This window comes from Enhydra lutris, unplaced genomic scaffold (assembly GCF_002288905.1).
Source record: "Enhydra lutris kenyoni isolate GAN:26980312 unplaced genomic scaffold, ASM228890v2 scaffoldscaffold8, whole genome shotgun sequence".
NCBI classification, from domain to species: domain Eukaryota; kingdom Metazoa; phylum Chordata; class Mammalia; order Carnivora; family Mustelidae; genus Enhydra; species Enhydra lutris.
Window position 1 is genome coordinate 19,608,789 of NW_019154092.1, and position 18,804 is coordinate 19,627,592.

At 36.4% G+C, this 18,804-nt stretch overlaps 1 protein-coding gene across 1 annotated transcript in view; it reads right to left on the reverse strand.

Annotated features, from left to right (window-relative positions):
• LOC111142507 (oxysterol binding protein like 1A) overlaps positions 1–18,804 on the reverse strand; it is a 236,652-nt gene that overhangs the window by 135,114 nt on the left and 82,734 nt on the right. Inside the window, exons 12-14 of the mRNA XM_022495736.1 lie at positions 13,123–13,221; positions 11,845–11,967; positions 6,091–6,172 (exon numbers count right to left, since the gene is read on the reverse strand). Coding sequence (XP_022351444.1) covers positions 6,091–6,172; positions 11,845–11,967; positions 13,123–13,221 — 304 coding nt within the window. The remainder of the gene's footprint in view (positions 1–6,090; positions 6,173–11,844; positions 11,968–13,122; positions 13,222–18,804) is intronic.

Sequence of the window (18,804 nt, forward strand, 5' to 3'; positions counted from 1 at the left end):
GGCAGGCAGAGAGAGAGGAGGAAGCAGGCTCCCCGCTGAGCAGAGAGCCCGATGCGGGGCTCGATCCCAGGACCCTGGGATCATGACCTGAGCCGAAGGCAGAGGCTTTAACCCACTGAGCCACCCAGGCGCCCCAAAATCTTTAAAAAAAAAAAAACATTAAATAATTCAGAGAAAGGAATAATCATTATGGGATGGAGTAATGGGGTAGAGTCTGAGAAGAGCTGGAATTTGAGTTGGATCTTGAACAATATTTTTATTGCTAAATATAATGTGCAATAAAGCAAACAACCTAAAATATCTACAACTATTATTTTCAGATAGTATAGAAACCATCAGTCCTGAGAAGAGTGTAGCAGAACTGTGATCAAGGGGAACTCCAGAAAGGCGAGAGGCTCTGTCTGTATCCACCACTGGCTGCGTGGCCAACCCATGGCAGGTTCGGTGCTGACTTGTAGAATCTATACACTAACTCAACAAAACAAATTTAGTACTTATTTCCAAGTTCAAAAGAAGGGAGTTATAAATTTATAAGCTAGATAAGTAGGTCATTCATTTTATTCACTCAAAACTTACATAGTTGACCCCTGAACAACATGGAAGGTGGGGCAGCGACTGCTTTGCAATTCAAAATCCATATATAATCCTTGATCCCCCTGAAACTTAACTACTAAGCAAGCACCTACTGTTGACTGGAAGCCTTACAATAACAAATATTCTAGAGAAAAAGTGTTAAGAACATCATAAGAAACAGGATTTATATTCACAGTACTGTGCTGTATTTATTTAAAAAAAAAAAAAAGCCACATATAAGTGGACCCATACAGTTCAAACCCTTGTTGCTCAAGGATTAACTGTATATGTCAAGTGCCCATGGGTGCCGTGCACTGTTAAGGTGCTGAAGACAACTGACAAAACAGAAATTCTTGCCTTGATGGAGTTTATATGCTAAAAGGAGAGGCAGACTATCAACTACTATGTGTACATATTTATATATGTACACATAGTTGATAGTGATACATATTATATATGTATTATATATACACACAGTAGTTGATATATTATAAATTTATCAAATTTCATTTTCTATATATTTTTATATATAATATATAGAAAATGAAATTTGGTAAATGACAGAGAAAAAACAAAGCAAGGCAGGGAAATAGCAAGTGTTGAGGGGAGTTGCAAGTTTGGACAGGATGATTTAAGAGTCCGGTCCTGAAAGGAACTGGCTGGCAAACTGAAGTGGCACCTGAAAACTTCTTGTAAAAAAGATGACACACAAGGTGGGGTAGAGGGGGGAGATAAGTGAACTAACAGACTGGCAATGCAGGACAGTTGCCACCCTGGAACAGAGAGGCAAAGGAAAGGACAGTGTTGCTAAGGCCAGCAGAAGCTGGAATCACAGGTGGGGGGCTTCAGCCAAGGGCTGTTACACTCCACACAGCCCAGGTGGAGGGAGGGAGGGAAATGCCTGCCTGCTCTCACCCTCTCCACCAGTCCCCTGACAGGGTCTCCCTTTTGCTGAGTCCAATCAGAAATTTGAGTGCAAGTAAGCCCCAGTAATGGAGTTTGTAGTCTGTAGCCAGAAGGTTCTCTTTGAGTTACGATCTGGGCAGGTGAGGATGTGAGTATCCTGGAGAAAAGACTTCCAGGCAGCAGGCCAGCTCAGCCCAGGCTGAGGCAGGAAAAAGTCCAGCCTCTCCGAGGGGCAGCCAGAAGGCCAGTGAGGCTGGAAGAGGAGCAACCAGGGGGTAATTAGGAGATGAGAAGAGGGAAGCCAAATAGAAATGGAAGAGTTTGTGGGTCATTAGAAGGACTTTGTTTTTTATTCTTAGTGAGATAACCTGGAATCTACCAGATGTTTTGAGCAAAGAACATTATACGCTGATGTTTTAGAAGGGTCCTTGGGGCAGCGACTGGAAGGGCAAGGGTGGAATGTGAGGGGCCACTTAGTTAGGAGGCTGTTTCAACCCTGTGTGAAAGACAATGATGGTGTGGGCCTCGGTGACAACAGTGAAGGAGGCGGGAAGTGTGTTACTCAAAGCTGAGATTTTTGAGCAGAGTTTTAAGTAGGTTGAACAATGTGCTTTTCCTTTAAGATGTTTTTTTAGTTTAAATAACTGAAATCATTCCAATTTCTTTAGCCAGGGATTCTCTATCTGCATTTAGTAACATGCAATAAAGTGTTATCCATTAAAGTTGGCATATAAGGTATATCCTTTTTAGAAAGTAATTTAGCAATGTAGCAATAGGTACACATATGTTAATATGCTTTCATCCATTAATTCCACTTCTAAGAATCTTATGGTTATAAAGTGATGTGATCAAATTTAAGTGTACAATACATTATTCATTATTCATAACAGCCAAAAACTGGTTACTACATAAAAGTAAATTTAGGGTTTTATGGAAGAATAGACTACTGGCCTTTAGGAAATCTTCAAAAAGTTGTATTAGTTTGGTTAATTTTCTTTGTGTTTGTAATCATGCCCTTGATAAGGATAAAATGGTAGAGGTTTTAGCACTGCATTCACTGAACCTTGAAGGATAGGTTTGTTGCCAATGCCAGATGCATAAATTTGGGCATTCATCCAAACAGAAATTAGGTTTAAGGAAATAAAGTACTATTTAAATAGAGGATATTTTGGACCAAAATAGAATGAATATAGATGGTCCCTGACTTAGAGTGGTTTGAGTTAGAATTTTGACTGAGCAGAACACAAAACAAGTTCGGTAGAGACCATATTTCAAATTCTGAATTTTGCTCTTTGTCTAGGTCAGCAGTATGCAGTATGATGACATCTCGTGATGTGGGGCAGAAGCCACAGCTTCCAGTCAGCCACACCATCACCAAAGTAAACCACTGTTCTGTACTCAGACATTCTGTTTTCACTTTCAGTATAGGAGTTGATAAATTACACGACACTTAACACTTTAATATAAAACTGGCTTTGGGGGCACCTGGGTGGCTCAGCTGGTTAAGCGTCAGACTCTTGGTTCTGCCTCAGGTCTTTATCTCAGGGTCATGGGATCCAGCCCCACATCTGGCTCTGTGCTCACCATGGAGTCAGCTTGGGATTCTCTCCCTTTCCCTCACCCTCCCACTCTGTTCCTCTCCCCACCCCGCACACTTGTGCTCACAGGAGAGCACATGCTTGTGTGCTCTCCAAAATAAATACATACATACATACATACATTCTTTAAAAAAAAAAGGATGATTTTCCCCAACTGTTGGCTAATGGATGTGTACAGAGCAGGTTTAAGGCAGGCTAGGCTAAGTTATGATGTTCTGTAGGTCAGATATATTAAATGCATTTTCGACTTATGAGATTTTCAATTTACAATGGGCTTATCAGGACATAACCCCATTATTAAGTTGAGGAAGATCTGTAAGTGTAAATAAACTGAAAAATGCGTTTGTGATTGGGCTCTGACAGTTCTGAAATGACAAGATAAACAGTCTGTATTTTATTCTATAATTTCAAAGACCCATGAAACTTTTTTTTCCCCAATGGGAAAAAATTTTATGATCAAAAAAGTACTATTCTAAAATTAATCTAGAAGGAATAATGCAGTATTTTCACAGAATCTGAGATGTAGGAGTTCCTAAAAAGCTTGGATTCCCTTTAGGGATGGAACGCATAGGGTCCCAGAAGGCAGGAAGACCACAGGGGAGGCTGTTGCAGTGACCTGGATTTGACGGGACACCGAGCCAAACCAGTATGGCAGAAGTTGGAATAAGACGTTAAGAGAGGAGTCTTCAAGTTCACATAATTTTGTATTACAATGTAAGACAACAATCACAACCACAAGGTCTAGATTTTATCCAGGAACACTCTGGTTCTTCATTTTGAGAAGTTATTGGCAAACTGTGTAGATGGTATGGAGCAGAAGGTGTATTTATCAGCTACTATCTAAGAGCAACAAAACACATGTTGCAAGATTACTCTGCACAATCCCTCGGCATTAAGGTAACACAGTTATCTTCAACTCTTTAATTCCACTCACGAAATCATCTTAACCCCATTTACTATTTATATAATATGCAGATTAATCTATCTACACCTGCAGAAAACAATGTTTACAGTTGTTTGTGTATAAATCTATTGAATTTCATTGTAGATATATGAAATACCACTGTCAGATCATCATCAGACCTCTCAAAGTTTTCCAGAGGGCACTGTCTGAAACAGCTCTTTTGTAATATTGAATATTATGCGTATCTCTAAAAACGCAAACAATGCATACCATCATTATGAGTGACAGGTCATACAGATAATCTGAACGAAGAGATCTCACTCAAAGTTTAAAAAAAAAAAAACACAAAACTTAATTTGGTTGTAGTTCTGATTTAATTTTTCTTTGTTCCATGTTAAAGGAATTAATTCTTATATTTCATCTAACTCTGGACATTTCCTACATCTTTTAAACGTCATTAGTATCTTTTTACTTTTTTTTTTTTTTTTAAGATTTTATTTATTTATTTGACAGACAGAGATCACAAGTAGGCAGAGAGGCAGGCAGAGAGAGAGGGGGAAGCAGGCTCCCAGCTGAACAGGGAGCCCAATGCGGGACTCAGTCCCAGGACCCTGAGATCGTGACCCGAGCCGAAGGCAGAGGCTTAACCCACTGAGCCACCCACGCGCCCCAGTAGCTCTTCTTACTTTTGATGGTTCTTGAAGATGGTTTTTTTTGTTTTTTTTTTTAAAGATTTTATTTATTTATTTGTCAGAGAGAGAGAGGGATAGAGAGTGAGCACAGGAAGACAGAGTGGCAGGCAGAGGCAGAGGGAGAAGCAGGCTCCCTGCCGAGCAAGGAGCCCGACGTGGGACTCGATCCCAGGACGCTGGGATCATGACCTGAGCCGAAGGCAGCTGCTTAACCAACTGAGCCACCCAGGCGTCCCGAAGATGGTGTTTTAAAAGCACTTTGATTGTCACAGGTGTGTAACTCTAAGTATATTAAAAACCACTGAAGGGTATACTTCACGTGGATACATTTTAGATTGTGAATTGTATCTAATGAAGCTGCTCTTATTTAAAAAGTTCACTGAGGATGAAGAGTACTAAGTAATATAATATTCCAGCCCACAATAATCAAAATGACTTAACTGCTATCCTTCTCAAAGCTATCATGGTTAATACAAATAAATGTTTATGGAACTGACAAAGGGATGCCCAAGGTCCATCTGGACAGATATAAAATACCTGTGTTCAGTTTATTCTAATATTAGCTTTTCTTTGCATTCCCTGGGCATATATAAACTGAGAAGTCCATAGAGGGAAACTAGTTTGTGATTAAAACTGATAGTTTAACTCCTAGACAACTGAATCAATTAAATTTCAGTGAAGTTATTTACAAACCCATCGTAGCTGAAATCTAAAGCAATGATGAAGAGTCTAAAGTTTAAGAAACACAGTTTTTAATTTACAAAGTAATATTTTCTAGATATATAATTTTTTATTGGATTTTTGATTTTGTATTATATGTTATTTTGATTTCTGGAATATTTATAGTCAACTCTTGATGATTCATAATCAGTGGAGACTGAAGAAATAAAAAGTTACCCCTGAAAGGCAGATTAACCATTAGACACTAAAGGTCATGTAGACATTCATAGAATCATAAAAGGCTAATACCTGAGAACAACCAACCCCTTCATTTACATATGGGGAAACAGGCTCAGAGAAGTTACACGTACTGTTCAAAGTAACAGCTGGTAAGTGGCAGAACAAGAATTCAAACCCAAGACAGTTTAAAATTCAAGTCTTCTGAATTCGTAAGTAGGAGTCTCATTATGCAGGCAAAATGAATTTATAGGCCCAAAATGTTAACTTTAACTTTTTCTTTAAAGAATAAAATATTAATCTACAAACCAAGTCTCCCCCATGAGTAGAAATTTTAAGTAGCTTTTTAAAAACTGCTAAATAGTCTTATCCAACATAATTTTGAATTCAAAACTGAAAATTACCTACATGTATAGCAAACAAAACTACAAAGGATCAACATCTAGGATAACGGGTTGTGTTAAATAGCAGGTGTTATTTGGTAGTTAGAACCCCAACTTTTTTTTTTTTTTTTTTTTACCTTTAGCCATGTCACACTCCTTAATCATTTTCAGAAAGGTAGAAATTTCCCTATCTAGTTTCTGTTGGCATGTCTGTGCTTTCTGGGAAAACAAAAACAAAAAGTGAAATTAAAACTTATTAATAAAGGATTTTTAAAGTACATATGCTTTACTGTTTCTTTCAAAACTTTTAGTTCATATGTTGATATACCACAATAATTAAGATACATCTTAACAGAGAGAAAAGCATGAGAGAAAATTTCCTTAGAAATTGAATATTGCATTTAATCAAATACAGATTTAAAAAAATAAATCTTTCTAAATTGTAAATACATTCAACATTTGTCATGTACACAATATACAACTGGACTCACGGTTTCTGAGAACACATTATTCCATATACATAGGAGTTAGATTTCTCCCAATTAATCCTTTTTGTAGACTTGATTAAATTCATCAGGGAATTATAAAATGCATTCCTTAAGAATATATTTTTTTAAAAAAACTAGATGGTAGTAGTATTTAGAAACCACAGCTGATTTTCGTTCAGCCATCTAAGTCCACATAAGCAGACCAGTAAGGGGATTTTCTTAGTACATCAAAGCTTAATTTTAGATCCCCAGTGTTTAATGACACAAGTTCCATCCCATCTTAGTCAAGATTTAGAAGTCTAAAATGAAAAGTCAGGTAATCACATTGATTATATTAACAATGTAATTCTGGTGTTAGTTTTACTTTCAAGAAGTAGGAAGAATATGCAAGAAAATCATCATTGGGAAGTCAGTTGGTTATGGCAATGAAAAATGTCTATTCTGATAACCTTGAGTCTAATATCAGAATCACATTGTTGTAGGCAGAGTACTGTTTATCCTTATGAATTCCCTGCTTTGTACTCCTAATCCCAACTGGCTCATCACTAAACATTTTTGCTCCTCCTAAATCAGTCCGACATGACAAAGGGCACAGGTAACCAGGCTTTTCTCCTTTTTCACCTTATAAAATTTTCAGTGCTTATGATGCTCAGCTCCACCACAGCAGGATTATTCAGGGTACCACATTAGTGACAGGAAATGTTCTCTTTAAAATCTACATTACTCTGTGTTGAGAGCTCTAACAACATAAAAAATATAATAATAATTTTTTTTTTTTTTTAAGAGGGAAGATACCTAACACTACACAATTTAAAACACCACAGAAAGGGAAATGGCGTCCTGGGTCACTTTTGCAGACATAGCCCATAAATACAGGTTGAAAGCAGAAAAGAGGTTGATCTGAAGGACCTGAAACAGGCATTGCAACCAAATGTATCACTTATGATTTATTAAAAGAAAATTGTCATTTCTACTCTATACATAGTTAATCCTCCTGCCCACATGCAAGTCGATGCTACCATCTTCTCTTTTCCTTTCTATGGTGAGTGAGCTGGATGCGTAAAAGCAAGCACTGGCTTCATCTCCTGAGAATCCGTAATGAACAGGCTAGGGCTCCTGGGGTAATAAAGACAAGAATGTTCTCCATAACATCACCCTCAAATACCTGAATCCCATTCCTCTTCCCTTAACATATCTACCTGACGGACAGTTACAAAAGAGAGCTTCCTTGATGGAGGATTTACTTATTTTAATAAAAGGTAGGTATTAGGTCAGCTGGAGAAGATCTGAAATCTACACATTCTGCTTTATAATTAGGTATAATGTGTCTTCTCTTCTAAACAGTTGGTGTGGTTTTGAAGGTAAAATGAATGGAAAGAATACAAATAATATGTTCACATCCTCCAATTTGCTATAATTTCTCCCTTAGCAGCTACCGGTTATATTAGGTAACCTAGAAATCTATTTAGAAAGGTTACTGTTCAGGAGTTCTTTGCAAAGCCCAGCATGGTGTCCCATTCTTAACTTCTAAGCCATTCATTCACCTTATGTTAGGCATTGTTTTTAGGTTTTAATTTTTTTTTTTTTTTATTCCACATAAACAACTCTTAAGCAATGACCTAATGCCCAAGCATGACAATATTTTAAACCAAAGTTATCTGGGCACAGAACTCAAGAGCAGAGTGGCATCCACAGACTCAGGGCCTAGAGGGCAGGAGGCACCCAGGTGAGCAGCTGAGCATGTTCCCAACGCAGGCCTCCTGCTCCTACTTGTGCCCACCCAGATACTGGCTCTTGTGTTTAAGTTGATGTTAAACCACTTTATTATCCCTGGCCTAGAAAAACAGCTCAAATATGTATTACCAAGGGCTCAGGAGGACTGAATTGGGTAGGGGAGAGGTCATAAATTCCAGGCTATTTGCTACAACCCACATTTGGTTAATTAAGAACAGAAGCAGACTACCTCTACTCAAGCAATTCAAAGGGACGAACTACAGATACAACATAGTGAATGAAAGAAGACAGGTTCCAATGAGCACATACAGTATGATTCCAATTCCACACAATTCTAGAACAGGCAAAAATGATATCTATAAGGATAGAAAGCAGATCAGTGGTTGCTGGAGATGGAGGTAAAGTGCACTGCCAGGGAAGAGGCCCTAGGGAACTTTCTGAGGTGATGAAAATGTCTCTATTTTGAGAGAAGTGGTGGTTACAAAGGGTATATACATTTGTCAGAACATGTCAAACTTAAGACATAAAATGCATTCACTTTATTGTACAGAAACTTTTTAGAGAATATACTATAGAACTCTGATGACATTCCTCTTTGCAGAAAACAGCCAGGATTGTGAGTACTGGTGCCCCAAGGCTCACCTCCAAGGCTCCCTACCTCCAGCCAAATCCATCTCCCCTCAATCTAAGTCAATATGTAGCACATTCATTCTTCTTGGTACCTGGGGATCATTATGGCCCTGCTCTGTAATCTTCCTAATGTGCTATTTTGCAGTAGATATTTACACAAAATAAAAAAAAAAATTAAATGAAAGGATATAGAGAGAAAAAGGCAGTTCTCTCTCACATATCAGTCGTAGAGTCCCTATTTTCCCCCTTTACCAGCCTCAAAGCAACCACTGTTAATAATTTCTCATCTTGCCAGGGATGACCTAATCCTACACAAATGTGTGTGTAAGACCCTGCTTCTTCTCCCAAATAGTAGCATATTAGATACATCATTTTCTACCTTGCCCTTTTCACTTAACCATAAATCTTAGATATATCAATATATATAAACCCATCTCATTCTTGTATTGAATGTACCAATCTCATATTTATCAGCCCTATAAATATAGGGCTGTACATGTTGATGTACATTCATCTTCCTGCACATTCATTTTAATAATAGGCATCATTTACCTTTAAATCAGGAAAGTATGATATCACTTTCTCATGACTAAAATTTAGCATCTTCTGCTCATTAAATCCTTTTAACACTGACTTCAGATCCTATAGAATCAAGATATCATCAAGAAATGAAACCCTCACTTTCCTTGTGCCACCCTGAATCTAAGAGCCTATCCCAGTTGTCCCATAGTATGCTCTACAACGACAGAAGCATTCTACACTACACTGTCCAAAGTGGTAGCCACATGTGACTACTGAGCATTTGAACTGTGTTCAGTTAAAAGGAGCTGAATTTTTAATTCTATGTCTGAATAGCCAAATGTGTCTACTATCTATCGTATTGGGCAGCATTTCTACACCAACACTGTGCTTGAATTTGTCTTCCTATATTTGAAATGTTTTCAAGTTGTCATTAAGGCAACAACCATAAGGCCAATATTTCTATGGTTTGTCTTATACTTTTCTCTCTGGAGACCTAACCTCAGGGCAGTGACAGAGAGATAAGCGAAAAGCCATTTTCCATTTTTGGAGGTCCTCGTTTTGGGTGGAGATAAGATGAGACCAAAAACATCATATAACCTGGCCACTTTTTTCAGTGTGGACATCCCCCCCCCATAATGTCTTGTCCAAAACCATGCTGAGGAAATAAGGTTAGTTTTACGCCAATTCAGATGGTTTTAGAGTATTCTAACCCGAGTTCCTAATTCCCTTTAGAAAGTCTATAAACATCTAGAATAGGTTTCATTTCACAAATAGGTCCCAGAATATCCTTACAATTTAAGAATCCAATGATCAAAGGCATTCTGGAGCCAGTCTACCACAAGCTACAATTTAACATACTTCACAGCTCATTTCAGATTTTAACCTATTTTTGGACCAAACTTCAGGAGTTGAGACAGAGTCAAGATTCACAGAATTAGCATTCAAATTCTGTTGGACAGAAACATGTTTATAACCTACAAAACATGAAAGTGCTAAACACTGCTGTAACTCTCCCCGACTTCAGGTGCTATAAAAATCTAGAAGTTGCAAAAAATTAATGGTTTTAAAGTTAACATAAGAGCATGATATTCAAGTGAATAAAATAAAAGGTACAGTTGAAGTTGATAACATGAAAAACTGAAAACTATACCAAAGAAACATTTTTTTCAAAAAAAACTTTTTAAATGATATGAGTTAGTATGCTTTTATTTTACCTGTAGCTTCCATTAAAAATGTCTTAAAATTACCATAATAATCCTAGGAAAGATTGGTATGCTTTCTAAGTCCTTCTACGTTTTATCATTTACCTTATTTTGAGGATAAATAGGAAAGGACTTCTTTTCATAGAGGGAATACTGACTAAAAGTTGAAATATTTAGCAGTTTTGGGTTTTTTTTTTTCACTTGTTTAACATGATTCTGGCTGTAGATATGTAAACTTTATTTACCCGAACAGTTTTAATGTTATTTAGATGCTCTGGTGGATGTTATTTTTGCAAAGTTCACAGATCTGAAAATTATGTTTATGGTTGTCACTCTATACATTAGGCTTAAAAAAACAAAACAAAACAGAAGTAGCACTGGTAAAGCAAATGTCAATAAATTCTGGCAATGTCTTCAACCAAACATGGAAGAGCTCAAGTTTTTTAATGTACCATCATAAAATAGGATTAGGGATCGAAAGATCCAAAATCTCTACATTTACAGGTCCTTAAGTCAAGAAAACTCCCTAGGTATTAGCAAACTTAACCTCATTAAAGCTGTTGATTTGGAAACATTCAAATCCTGCAACCACTTCATTTAGTTAGGAAAAAAAAAGAGATTAAATTTAGTAGGCAAATTGATATGTTCTGACATAATTATTTAGATTGAAACTCCATCATCCATCAACCTTTTGTAGTTCTAATTCTTCCAAACCCCGTTCCCATTTAAAAGACACAGCCAGTAAACTGATGTCCAGATTTAAAAACAAAAAACAAAGAAACAAAGAAACCTATTTCATTTCAATAACACCATACTGGTATTTCTCTATGGCTAAGGCTTTGACATCACTTCAGATAAAGGCCTGTCCTTTTATTACTGATGCTTTATCTTACCTCTAATCAATGAAGTTACAGATTACAAGTGGTTTTAAATGAAACTACCAGCCAGGATAGGTATCACTATGGTTGCATTATTTAAACTCTGAAATATGCAGTGAAGTCATAAAGGGCAAAAGCTCTGCACGCTCCCCCTACTGGCGGCAGTTTTCAAACAGAATGACAATCTGATTACAGCAATGAAAACATTTTAACCGAAAAAGATATATTTGGGCATAGGATCCTATCTTTAGAGCATTATCTACAAAGACCTTTGACAGTATCGTCATAACAGACACTATAAATAGCATAAAATATTACTGGACAAAGAGCATCATTATCTCATTGTCAGATTTCTTAATTTCAAAATCTCACATTTGAAAAAAAAAATTCTTGGTGACAGAGTCAGCTGTAAAAGTCAAGTTTGGTTTTTCCATTACCTCTAAGGATTCCTTCAAGTCTACAGCTGAAATTGCATCTTCCTCTTCGTCATCACTCAGCTGGTCCTGGGAACAGTAGTGAGTGCTATAAGCAGAATGATCTTCTATTGCTTCCAGCCAGTCCTGAAATAATCCAAGAATTGAAATAAAAGTGAAATGCATTTTTACTCAAAAAAGAGAGAATATGCCAATGATTTAGAAAGTTAAAATTTACGTGGAGAAAATATTACCGATTCAAAAAAATAAAAGAAACCCAAACCAACCAACAACAAAAGAATGATGCAGGTCTCTTGTCCATGACATTTCTGGATTAAAAAAACTTGCTAATACTTTAAAAAATATCATCTATAAGTTTACATACTCAATACTATTAAGATACACATTATAAAAGCTGAGTAAAGGGTGGAAATTTTTTCACTTAAAATTATAGACTTTCCACACTGTTGGATATGATACTGTATACTAATATGTCCAGAAATACAGTTTTACTAACTTGTAATCGAGTTATAAGAAAGCCAACAATTGCCTTGATGCTTTAGCTTTTACTAATGTTTTTAAAATATCAGTGATATCACAAAAAGAATTATTTTCCCTAAAAATATCTGTTACTTCTCATTTCTTACAGCATTACTCAAGGTCAAATTTTACCACTTTATGATATGGTCAGAGAGTCAGGATTTAGATCATTTAGGGTTCTTTGCAGGGCCAAAGTTAACCACTTTGGAAATAGATTCTTTTAACCCCTTACATAATTTACAAAAAACAAGACAGGTCTACAAATATTCCTTTGATCTAAAGGAATATGGAGTGTCCATTAAAAAACTGCACTATGAATTTCTGTCACATCAATCCCAATTTGCTTGCTTGTTGCTGTTGTTCAATTTACCACAAAGGAAGGCTGAGGCTATATTGTAATAAATCAGAACACCTAAGCTGAAGCCGGGTTTTGTCACTTGTAAGCTGCGTGACCTTGAGAGAGCACTTCAATCTCACTGGCTTCAGTTTCTACACCTATAAATTAAGAGGCAGACTACATAATCATTCAGGACTTTTTTCTGAAAATGATTCACAAAATCAAATTAATAAAGATAATTATGAACAGAAAATATCTGCAGGTACATGTTGATAAAGAAATTAATACATAAGCCAAATTTCAAGCTTCATATAATCGCCCCCATTAAAAAGGTACAGTCAACAGAATTTTAGATATTATTGATCTTATATTCTTTGTTTTTAAATGTTAAGTTCTATGAAAGATAAATGAATCCATAAAATTACCTCTCTTGACTGTTGAAGACTATTCTTAGGAACCCTGAAGCCATGAATAGTGTCATCAAAGCATTTAATAAAGAAGAGGCAGCTATCGGTGGATTTTACCTTGGATATAAAGAAATCAGTAAGACAATATCATTCATGCACATAAAATAGGATATATGTATGTGTGTGTGTGTGTGTGTGTGTGTATATATATATATAAAATAGTATATATAATACATAACAGTATTAACATAACTTAATTATACCCAATTGAACAATATTTAAAATACCAAATGGTAAAAACTGGAGGAAAAATTGATGCTCTGGGGATATCACATGCATTGCAGCTTATCTTTAATAACATCTGGCTTTCATATTCATAGTTACTCATTTCTATCTGAATAGTCAAAATATAGTCCTAATTGAATAGTCGATTAGGTAAACAGTCCTAATTGAATAGTCAATTAGGCATGTAGTTTTGTCCTTTATATTTAATAACTTAGCATGCACTTGGGCTATAAAATTCTTTAAATACAAGAGCCCCAATTTCTTGTTCATACCATTCTCCTGAACGTTTTGTTTGAGCTGAATGTACAAAATATTTGAACTGAGTGTAAAAGAGTAAGTACATATGAAATTGGTAAGGAAGGGGGAAAGGAAAAGAAGAGAAAAAATTATGTTTCATTGAAACATATGTTTGGAAAGTGAGGGGATTTAAGAATGGAAAAAGATAGGGGTGCCTAGGTGGCTCAGTTGGTTAAGTGGCTGCCCTTGGCTCAGATCATAATCTTAGGGTCCTGAGATTAAGCCCCACATGGGGCTCCCTGCTCTGTGGGGAGTCTGCTTCTCCCTCTCCCTCCGGTGTTCCCCCTGCTTGTGCTCTCTCGCTCACACATTCTCTAATAAAGTCTTAAAAAAAAAAAAAAAAAAGGAATGGAAAAAGATAGACTTCTACTTCCAGACCCTACAAGAGTACCACCCTCTTCCTTGCAGAAAACAACTATAAAAAGCAACTGCCCAGGATGGGGGTGGGTGCTGGGGGTGCTGCATCAGTTGGGTGTCCGACTTTTGATTTCAGCTTGGGTTGTGATCTTGGGGTTGTGAGAGTGAGCTCTGTGCTGGGCATGGTGTCTACTTGAGATTCTTTCTGTCCCTCTGCCCCTCCCCTGCTTATGCACGCTGGAACTCTCTCAAAATGGATAATAAAATCTTAAAAAAAAAAAAAAAAAAAGCAACTGCCTGATGGAACTGGAGAGTGAACAAAAGTTGACAGACTCAGATAGGGAATGCTCTTAGAGGAAAGGAAATAACTATGCAAATAAGTTCCCACCCCAAGGTTTTTCAACTGGGACATACAGTCCACAGGGGGACACAAGCAGCATGGGCACACGTGGAAAAATCTACAGTCTGTCTTTGAGAATTAATAAGGAAAAGCCAGGGAGGCAGAAATACTAAAGAAAGTGGTAGTAATCCTCCAAGGGAAAAAAAGAAGAGATCCCCAAACTGCCTGTTCACATGTCTAATTGATGCTGAGAAAGGATTCAAAACAGTCTCTTAAATACAACCTATCTAAATGCAGACCAGAGCTGCCACCCAAAAAACAGAGTTTACAACCTAAACCCAGTCAAGAAAATGACCTGCTAAAACAGTGGAAATAACATTTAGCAGAGAAAAATAACAGAACCCAGAATCCCCAGAACTTAACATTTCATAATATTAAGGATACAATCCAAAATTACCTGATACGTGAAGAAGAAAGTGGAACATATTCTCAAAAGAAGTCTAATTAAAGGCAAAATTTTCAGAATGGTTAATAGGGACCCAAATATATGCTATCTACACAGACAGAAAATAAAGATGTATAGGTTAAAAGGAAATGGGAGAGAAAAAGAGAAACTATGCAAACAGTGAGCATAAGGCCTGAGTGCTTAGGTAATATTGGGCAAAATGGATTTCAAAAGTAAATATCCTACAGGAGATCAAGAGGGCCACCATATAATAATAAAAGGGTCAATTATTCAGAAGACAAGATCATTGGTATGTATGTGCTCAATAACTGAGAAATGAACAATTCCACAAGCATAGTTGGTTATTTTGATACCCCTCTCAGCAACTGATATAATTAGCCAAAAATCAGCAAAACACAGATCTGAACAGTACTATCAACCACCATGACCGGATATTTATAGGACTCTAAACCTAGCAGTAGCAAAATACACATTATTTTTAAATGCATTTACTGGGATAATCCACTCATAGAGCCATTAAGCAAGTCTCAGTACATCTGAAAAGACAGAAATCATAAAGGACACATTCAATGACCAAAATGAAATTAAATTATAAATCAGAAACAGATCATAAACATCCCAATCACTTAGAAGAACAACACTTCCAATTAGTTGAAAATTAAATATTCATTGGTTCAAAGACAAGATTTCTATGAATAGAAATTTTTTTTTGAAGATTTTATTTATTTATTTGACAGAGATCACAACTAGGCAGAGAGGCAGGCAGAGAGAGAGGAGGAAGCAGGCTCCCTGCAGAGCAGAGAGCCTGACTCGGGGCTCAATCCCAGGACCCTGGGATTATGACCTGAACCAAAGGCAGAGGCCCCAACCTACTGAGCCACCCAGGTCCCCCTTAATAGAAATTCTACTAATTTCTAATAGAAATTAGACAAAATTTTGAACTACTAATGAAAACATACCAAAATTAGCCGCATGAAACTAAAACGGTTACAAAGATAAAAGTATAGCTTTAAATGGCTGTATTAGTAAAGAAAATAGACCTTAATCAATAATCCAACCTTTGACCTTGAAAAACTATTAATTAAAACAAATTAAACCTGAAGCATAGAGAAATTTCTTAAAAAGAACAAAAGAATCAAAAGAAAACAGAAAACAAAAAGTTTCCAAAAAAAATCAAGAACTAGTTCTTTGGAGAGATCAATAAAACTGATAAACTCCTAGCCAGATTAATCTAGGGAAGAAAAAAGACACAAATTATTAATATAAAAAGATGAAAGAGAGCACAGCACTACCTATCATACAAACATTAAAAACATAATAAGGGAATATTAGTACCAAAAGGTTTGATAACCTAAGAAAAAGGACACATTTTTTGAAAGACAAAAAGTACAAACACCAACACAAGAAGAAATAGAAAATTTGAACTAGCCCTTTAGCAACTGAAGAAATTTGTAATTACAATCCTTTCCTTAAAAAACAACAACAAAAACCCCCAACTTTTTGGCCCATGAATTATATCAGCATTTAGGAAAGAAATAAACCTAATCTTATAAAAACTTCCAAAAAAAACCTGAAAAGAAATATTTTCTAATTCATTACAGGAAACCAGTATTTCTCAGATTCCAAAAACCACACAAAATATATCATGAAATATAAACCAATATCCATCAGGAACACAGAAGCAAAAATTCTTAAAATATTAACAATTTACTAAAATAATAATATATCATGGGCACCTGGGTGGCTCAGTCGGTTAAGCCGCTGCCTTCGGCTCAGGTCATGATCCCAGTGTCCTGGGATCGAGTCCCACATCGGGCTCCTTGCTCAGTGGGGAGCCTACTTCTCTCTCTGCCTCTGCCTGGCACTTTGCCTGCTTGTGCTCTCTCTCTCTGTCTCTCTCTCTCTCTCTCTCTGACAAATAAATAAATAAATAAATAAATCTTTAAAAAAAAAAAAATATCATGACCAACTGAAATTTATCCCAGCACTATGACTGGTTTATTAACACCCTACGACCTATCAGTGTAATTAATCATATTAATAGGATGAGTAAAACCCTATGATCATTTCAATAATATGCAAAAAGTATTTAATAAAATTCAACAGATTCTCATGATAAGGGCTCTCAGGAAATTAGGTAATGAAAATAATTTCCTAAAGCAGATTAAGGGCATCTATGAAAAAAAATCTATGTTGTCTGTTTTTTTTGCAGACAACATGATTGCGCATGTAGGAGATGCTGAGGAATCTGCAAAAAAGCTACCAAAACTATTAAATGAGTTTAGCAAGGCCACAGGACTCAAAACAAATTTATATATAATAGCAGCAAAAAATAGAAAATGAGAATTTCAAGCCCATCATGCTAGCTTCAAAAAATAAACACATAAGGACAAATTTAACTAAAAATTATATGACATCATAAAAGGAAATTAAAGAAGATTTCAATAAAGGAGAGATATAATGTTCATAGCTTAGAGGTCTTGATGGCATTAAAGTAACAACCCTCCACAAGTAAATCTATATAATTAATGCAATCCCAATCAAAACAACCATTCCCCAACACTGAAAATTGACGGAAGACATACAACATATTGAAAAGCCATTTGTTCAAGAAAAATCTATTGAATCTCTCAGCAAGAACAGTGGATGCTGTTTTAGCCTCAGTCCACTCCATTTTCCCCTCCTCCTTTCTCTATGGCAAACTGTATCATTATGAGGCAAGCTTTAAACACTGGGGCTAACTTTAGAGTAGGCCTCTGAAAAATCCAATTCTACGGCTTTCTCAAAACAATAGCAATCTTGGTAGCAAACAATCAGGAGAGGCCAAAATCACAGAACATGAGGTCTAAAAATATTCGGCCAGGCAACAAACTGGCAAATGAGCCAGACATTTAAAAAGCTCTCACAAAAATGTTCAAAAACTAAAGTAAATCATAAAGAATTAAAAGAAAGCATAATGACAATAACTCATCAAATAGAAAATATCAATAAAAAGATGCTAGTTATGAAGAAGAACCAAATGGAAATTTGAAAATTCCAAGAACTGAAATGAAAAATTCACTCAAGATAATCTGAGATTGGGGGCGGGGAGGGGGAACACCTGGGTGGCTCAGTCTGTTAAGCTTCTGCCTTCTGCTCAGGTGATGATCCCAGAGTCCTGGGATCAAGCCCCATATTGGGCTCTCAGCTGGTCAGGAAGCCTGCTTCTCCCTCTTCCTCTCCCACTGCTTGTGTTTCCTCTCTTGCTGCTTCTCTGTCAAATAAATAAAATCTTCAAAAAAGAAAAAAAAGATAATCTGAGATGGAAGGGGGAAAAAATGCAGGACATTATCACATGTACCAACAGACAAAGTCACAGAAGGAGAGGAAAAAAAGCTGAAAAAATATTTAAAGAAATAATGGTTGAAAATTTCCCAAGTTCAATGAAAATATTAGACATTCAAGAAGTTCAATAAACTCAAGTAGGATAAATTCAGAGAGATCTATACCTAGATACATCTTAGTCAAACTATTGACAGCCAAAAACCAGAAAATATTGAAAGTAATGAGAAAAAGGGAAGCATAGTAAAATTAACAGCTGACTTTGCATCAAAAATAATGAAGGACATAGGGCGCCTGGGTGGCTCAGTGGGTTAAAGCCTCTGCCTTCGGCTCAGGTCATGATCCCAGCGTCCTGGGATCGAGCCCCACATCGGGCTCTCTTCAGAGAGCCTGCTTCCTCCTCTCTCTGCCTGCCTCCCTGCCTGCTTGTGATCTCTCTGTCAAATAAATAAATAAAATCTTTAAAAAAAAAATAAAATAACGAAGGACAGAGTTAAGGGGATGACATATTCAAAGTGTGAAAGAAAATTTCTCTGTTTTATAAAACTATTATTCTAAAATGGAGGTAAAATACACTCCCAAATTAAAAAAAGACTCAGACAATTCATTACGTATACCTTAAAAAAAGAGTAAA